The 7,674-nt window shown below is 40.7% G+C and overlaps 1 protein-coding gene across 1 annotated transcript in view; it reads right to left on the minus strand.

Moving 5' to 3' along the window:
* The window catches only part of gpc6a (glypican 6a), a 116,460-nt gene extending 109,426 nt beyond the window's left edge, over positions 1 to 7,034 (minus strand). Inside the window, exon 1 of the mRNA XM_026320452.1 lies at positions 6,555 to 7,034. Coding sequence (XP_026176237.1) covers positions 6,555 to 6,714 — 160 coding nt within the window. The 5' untranslated portion in view covers positions 6,715 to 7,034. The remainder of the gene's footprint in view (positions 1 to 6,554) is intronic.
* Between the last annotated feature and the right edge of the window lie 640 nt (positions 7,035 to 7,674).

Consider the following 7,674-nt stretch of genomic DNA (forward strand, 5'->3'; position numbering starts at 1 on the left):
GCGGCATTGCTTCTTTCACTAATGTAACTAGAGAAGCAAAGTTGAATGCTTCTTTTTTGCCAAGAAACAAGCATAAAAGGCTGCATGTAGCAATACTTCTGTGCCATGCAAACAGCAAGTCAGATCACCAGTCGCTCCAGTTAAGATGGATTACACCTTACCTGACTCCCACCCTGTATCCCTGAGCTTTTCTCTCACCGCACACAGTTACCACTAAACAACAATTTTAAAACACATGGTTAGTCAAGGACGGTCTCCACGCTGATATGGTCTCTTTCAGTGGGTAAAAAATATTTCTTTTCCTGCTTATATTTCTGTGCTCTCCCTTTACTCTCCATGCTAATCCCTAAACATACAATCACACCCATATTTCAACTTTCTGCTTTTTTTTCCTAGTTCCTACTGAGGCTTGAGAGGGTAGAGATCTTTAATCCCTCCATTACTGATTTAGGCCAGCAGTTGATTGAAAACTGGAAAAAGTACTATAGCAGTTTCTGACACTAGCTGGAGGGTTTTCACACTACTCAGAAAACACCATACATGGTGCTGAGGAAGGCTTGCAGGAAGCTTGCAGACCATATGCATTTCAGCCATGAATGCCTACAGAGGGCTGATACATTGTTAAGGTCAGGACAAGTGTCAGATGCTTTCATTCACCAAATCTGAAAATGAAAAAATATATATATATACACAACTGGAGGATTCACAATCAAACCCATTTGGATGTTACACACACACACACACACACAGTCAGTTTTGTCCAATGAAAAACAAAAGACTTTTGTCATTTTCTACCAGAATAGAGATGCAAAGAAAATGAAGGACCCAGAAAGAGAGGATAAAATACTACAAACACACTGAAATGCACACACACAAACACATACAACCTAATCTCCCTCACATCTCATTAACTGTTCTCTCTGAAGATGTATACAGGCTGGCAAGAGACTTACTTTCAATTTGGCAGAGCCAAAAGCATATTAATGTGCTCTGGAAAAAAAAAATGCCCCACTGAATTTTTTTATGGATATTTGCTGGTCTAGGGCTTTTAGAGTAGTATTCCCACACTTTCACCAAGGGTCTCATGTCATTCTATTATTTAGTGATTAAGCATCTGGCTATGAACAGATCCACAATTACCCCCAATTATTTTGCGTACCTGCCCTACAGCAAGTACAGCAAAAACAGATCAGTGTAACTAACAGACTGTTGCTCACACAGTTTTCTAACAACATGCAAAAAGGTGAAGCCAGTAGGTCAGCCATAGCTGAACTGTCGCCAAATTTCTTGTACTATGTTTAGACGTCCTGACAGAAATGACAGGACAGACAGTGTGTGATGCTGAAGTATATTGCTAAATAGCTCAAAACCTGAAATGTTGATTCTTGCAATTCATTTTTAAGTGGATACTACACTGATAAATTGTATTTACACTTTTAATTATAAATGTTGCCCTGTCCAGTAATTTCAATAAGCCTGGGATCCTAAAATATTTTACTAATCTGTGAAAAACTGGGCTTTAAAAACTTATAAATGCAACATTTTGCAGTTTTTTGTTTTGCTAAATTAAATCTTAAGCAGCCTCATAAGAATTTTACATTTAGATGTTTAGTGTTGATTTCTTCAAGACCTACAGTGATGCCAGAACACTGGCAAGAATAACAGTGCTATATACTGAAAGGCCCTAACATTCACATAAATAAACAGCAAAGTCTCTGATGTCTGGGCTGTGTTTAAGGGAATTGCACACATCCCACAACCTGCAAACAGCCAAGTACAGATCACAACGATCAGAGAGAAATGTAGCATCAGGAATTCACATGAGAAAAAATTATGCTGGATAGTATAACAGCTAATAACTTTTCTTTTAAGAAAAATCAAACAATATTCTTTAAACTTGCCACAGATGAACCCCAAAGGTAATTGTTATCCTTGGCAAAGCAAATAGAAGGCTCAGGCACTGCATTAATAGGAACTGCAGCACAACAAGTGATTCTGGTTCCAGGGTTTAGCAAAGAGCCGCGTCCACCCATGAGAATCTTAAAGCTCTGTGTAGGTAGATGCTGATATTAACAAGCAAAGCGGTTCAGTGTCACGGCCTGACTGAAGCTTTCGGAGGCTGTTTTATTTATGTACAAAGGGCCGACAATCAAGAAGCATTGTCTGCCTGACACTGTAACTAAAGCCTGACAGATGCACACATGGGTGAGCCTCACAGGCAAGCTGTACTGTTGGCTGACTGCTGTGCAACACATCAAGCAGGCAATGGTACGTTGACAACAAGGACACAAGGGCAGAGGAATCACAAGCTCACTCTGGTGGAGTTTAATGAAGTTGTCCACCAGCCACTTTCAGACATTTTTCAGATTCACCACAGATGCGTTTGCCAGCACAACCGCTCTATCCTACCCACCTGCTCGCTGCAAAGAATCCTGGCACTCCTCCAAGAGACCGCTTACTGTATGGGAACGAGTCTGAAGTCAAAGAGATTCATCTTAGAGGAGGCACTTAAGGGTTCTTAAGCAAGAAGAGATACTAGTACTCTTTAATCAGTGATGTTGGTAGTGTGTTTCACCTCTATCCAGGTCCGCTAATTACATGTGTTACACATCAGTGCCAAAAAGTTATTTCAATCTCAGAAAAAAAAATATTGTACGGTGACAATCCGCCAAGCGCAGCAGAATGACAGAAGTGTTATCCTGCTGAGCAGGCATTACGTCTTTTTATGGCTAAATCACACGCTGAAATCTGACTGTGTCACTGGCAGTAGGAGACTGTAGAATGAACATTTTTGCCTTCTAACAGTGAAACATTTGCATTTGTGGGAGTTATTTCATATTGTACCACTCTATCACTGCGTAGATTGGGGTAATTATATGCAGTGAATGGCAAGTACTGAAAAAAAAATGTCTTCCCACAGCAACAATGTCACAGAATTAGATTAAAAGAAAGCAAAATAAGAAAAAATGACCTGGCCTCTGGGCGTAATCCTTGAAATATGAATTTAGGGTTTTTGCTATGATGGTTTACCAGTTTCTTTATGTTGTGGATACCGTTTAGGACTGTGGAGCCCATGAGACCCATTCAAACACTGCTGTAATACTTCAGTAATGGATGCCCTGCAGAATATAGATAGTAGCTGCATAAATGCACTTATGGAAAAGGCAAAGGCAGCAAAATAAAAAAAAAAAGTTTATTTAGAACTCAGAACAGACATATATACAAAAGGTGTATTTTTATCTTTAAAAATATGTAACTTTATTGACTAGAAATGCTATAAAATCCATCCATCCATCCATCTTCTATACCCGCTTTTCCTGTTCAGGGTCACGGGGATCCGCTGGAGCCTATCCCAGCTCTCTCTCGGGTGGAAGGCAGGGGTACACCCTAGACAGGTCACCAGTCTGTCGCAGGGCCACATATAGACACACAAAGACAGACAACCTCACACACTCACACTCACTCCTACGGGCAATTTTAGAGTTACCAATCAACCTGACATGCATGTTTTTGGACTGTGGGAGGAAACCGGAGTACCCGGAGTAAACCCACGCAAGCACAGGGAGAACATGCAAACTCCACACAGAAAGGCCGGGATGCGAACCCACAACCTTCTTGCTGTGAGGCAACAGTGCTAACCACTCAGCCACCATGCTGCCCATGCTATAAAATATATGTATAAATAAACTTTAGATTTAATAAGTAGCATTTCACTTTAATATGCAAAAACTACCTTAACTGTTTACCACAACTTAAATAATGCAGCTAAGCTTGTCAGTAACACAGAGCTGTCAAAAATAATTAGCTTATGCAAATGAAAGCTTATAACCTGAGGTAGCCACTTCTACAGACATATTAAACCTGTGTCTTTTATCTACGGGTAGAGCCGTGCCATGACACAGCACATGATGGAGGGGTGGGCTCCAACGCTGCTCATGCAGCTTACCTCATGTTAGTATTAGCATAGGTAATCAGGCATAATTGAATGCTTTCTATTATGCTATCTCTTGAGGCCTATATCTAACCCCTGTTGTGTTGATGCAAAGTTTATTTGGAAACAACAACTTCCAATTAAACATAGTGTATGCACTGTACATGAATTGTAATTAGGAAGTGACCATAGCCCCAAAAAATCTTGATCTGTAACATCGCCAACAGACCTCAGTCCGCTCCCTTTTACTTGATCAAACTCAAAGTAGTTGAGGAATGAGACAGAATAATAAATACTGGAAAATTCTGCAAAATCTAATCAAAGTAAATTTAAGTATTTCCAGATGATTTAAAAAATATTATCTGACACAATCTGAATATTTGTTGTGGTAAATGGAACATGTCCAGCACTCAAGGGAGGTGGAAGCCAGCAAAAACTCTGTGGTCAAATACTTTTAAACTATATGATTTTCACCTCTACAGGAGCTGCCAAACAAAATATAAACAGCTGCTCAAGTGAGGTCCAAGAATCTGTGTCAGAACTGAAAAATCCAAATATAAACCAGATATTTGGAAAATTGTGAAATGAACCATGTAAATGTTTTAACACTAAATATGCTGCACAAAAGTCTCAGTGAATGGGCAGTCTTCGTTCTCCACCAAGGAATTCAGGAAATGCCAAAAAATATCCAGGGCTATTTTACATTTTTGAATCCACTGTACAAGGCCGAGTCCATCACAAACCATCACTTTGCATTCTGATGACAAAAAGGAAACAGGACAACAGTACGTCTGCGCTTCCTGTTCTCTGTAACATCAGAAACAAACGATGGCATAAAAACAACAGAGCAGCAGCTTCTGCTTCTGTAACCTTATCGTGTGCATGCTTAAGAAAAACAGACCAATTACCCTAACCCCATAGTCTGGCCTTTGTATCTGATTAGTCTGCTGAAGACATCTCCCTTTGAGATGCTGATAAACTGAGTATATATTGCTACTGGAGTAGAATCAGTATGGGCGCAGCTTTGCTTTCTGCTTTTTCAGATTACACTACAGCTTCTGATGTCTGCTTAACTGTATGTATTATCTGAACTTATAGAGTAAATGTTGATATTTGCATTGTTTGAAGTAATTGAATGGTGAATAAGGACAATAAGGACATCAATGCTAAATATGGATTTTAATGAGATGCATTATGTGGAATCCCTCACACATAACACACAGACATCACAGAATTACACACACACGCTAAATCAGTAAATCAAATTCAAATTCCCATCTAGGCAAGACCACGTTAAAAACAAATAAAGTGGCTCTGTGATCATTACTGCCTGACACTGTCAATTACCAATACAGCATCTCTATTTTGTCTGGAAGAGGCAATAGAGGGATTAAGTTCAGGCCTCTCTCTGCTTCCCCTCTTCTCTTTCGTGAAGCAGACTATGTTTACTGACTAATCTCCTTTCCTGCTTTGACCATAAATGTGATTACCACCACACAAGAGATAATAAAACCCCATATCTCTGCTGTACCAAAGAGCATGAATTAAAACCTAAGCTGCAGCCTTGAGGAATATAAGAAAGACAAAAAAGAAACCCATGGCAAAGGAGGGCTTCGTGCTGAGTGCATACAGCCCCCTACTGGTAAACACTATTTACCATTTAGCCAAATACAAGACTACAAGCTAAATGATCTTCTGTTGAATATGAGCAACAGGTATGCAGCCAGTTTTACAAATGCATCTTCTGGTGTGACTCTTACAAAGTCAGTCTTTTACTGTCTCCGTTTAAACAGCTCTAAGTCTAATTGATCCTGAACTGGAGTGACTGCAGCCTGCTCACATACAGCTGAGCCCCATCCAATTATTGGGCTGTTAGTTCTGGTGATTTCTGTTTAGCAATTTCTAACCTGTGGGTGAAGTCACTTCTTTGAGGAGAAGCAGACTGCTCTTTTAATGGTCAAAAGGCTAAAAACAGGTGAAATGTAATAAGTGATTTTGTTTTGCAGTTTTAGTACGAAACTATCACTAATATCAATTTGACTTCTAAAATGTCACATCTGAAACCTCTGAAACGAATAGAAACTTATGGGATGTATAGTTGTGATTTTTTAGAGACATCTGAAGAGCCATCAGACTGTTGCTTTTACACAGGAGGATCTTATATTTTAGCTGTATTATGGATATTCAATCCAGTCTGTCTGAAGATAATGTGATTTATCAGTAAGCCATGTGGAAATGAGGGGGAATTATACTGACCTTTAAATACCACAAATCATCTGAAGTGCCTCACAGTAAGCCCAATAACCAGGCAACTGAATAGATCAAATTCAAACTAATTCTTTGCAAAGTCCCTCTCGTGAAACGTGGCATGTTGCAGAACACAGGCTCATACTTTTAATTCCCAGGGTGGACTCTATTTGGATCCTCTAATAAAACGTGATGAAAGTGAAGAGGGGTGGGGGGGTAAGTAGACTAAGGGGCGAATTAAATGCTCCGGGCTTGGACAAAGATCACACAATAGTTCGGGGTATCCGTGTCGATCATCAAATAGGTTCATTTTAAAAGGGGGAAGAAGACATGACACGTGGTGAAAAGGGGGCGATGATTTGTCAGGTTCACCTACCTGATATTTCCTGATGAGGTACATTGACGAGGCTGAATCCTTTAGCGTTATAAGCTTGTCGAACGTCGCTACAGCTCCGCGCTTTGCTTTCACCACCAGATGACAGGGACAGCACCGACAGAGTACATAAGGCGACTTGCAGTCTCCACATCGCATACATCAGTGAAATCCTTGAGTGTTTAGGGGGGAAATACGTGCTCCGTCAAAATAAAACAAATCCAAAAGGGATGATTGGAAGATTTCTCCACTGAGCGCGATGTCCGATGTTGATTAGGACAAAACAAACAACAAAAAATACTCCTCACTTTAGATAGTAGTGCGTCCACCTCATCCCAAAAGCTTTGTCTTCCACTCGAAAAGAAAGAAGAAACCCAGTGAGTCCGATTGCTTCAACAAATCCGTTCAGAGGAGGCAGTTGCTACCTGGTGCTTTCTGTGCCAACAACTTCTCCCGCACACACAGCAGCCCCGTGTTTGTGTCAGCGTGAGGAAAGAGAAATGCAGCGGAGACACACGCTGCACGGCGAGCAGAGCGCGCAAGGGCAGGGCAAAACACGGAGTGGAGTGGCTGCGACTTCAGCAGCTCTCATCCAGGGGCGCGTATTGTCCTCTGCCTTTATGCGTCTTTGGTTATGCGCACCAGAGCGCGTTTAGTGCGTTAGGCACATGTTGGACGCGCGGAAACTCGGAGGTCGCAGAGCAACACATGTTTATTTGTTGTGGGTTTTAACCAAGTCCACATACTCACAAAGCCTTTCCTCACCGTTCAATGTCTTTTGATTACAAATCAAACCAATCATCACAGATAAATCACTAAATGGACCTACATGGCACAGGCCCTGGGGGGGGCAAGGGGTCCAGGGGCCCTTTCCCTTGGAAAGTCAACAAAAATCAACGAAATGCAGAGAAAACATGGATGCAAAACAGCTACAAAAGAAACAAAAACCACTACAAACAGACAAGGATGAAAAAGAAAACAACCTGAACATTTGCGACTTGACCAAAATATGAAAAATTGAAAACAAAAATAAATACAAAACAAGTGACTATAAAGATATGCAAAAGAGGCAAAAAAGACACAAAACGACAAAGAGGCACAAACTGATGACAAGTCACATAGT

This window comes from Mastacembelus armatus, chromosome 3, assembly GCF_900324485.2.
Source record: "Mastacembelus armatus chromosome 3, fMasArm1.2, whole genome shotgun sequence".
NCBI lineage: Eukaryota > Metazoa > Chordata > Actinopteri > Synbranchiformes > Mastacembelidae > Mastacembelus > Mastacembelus armatus.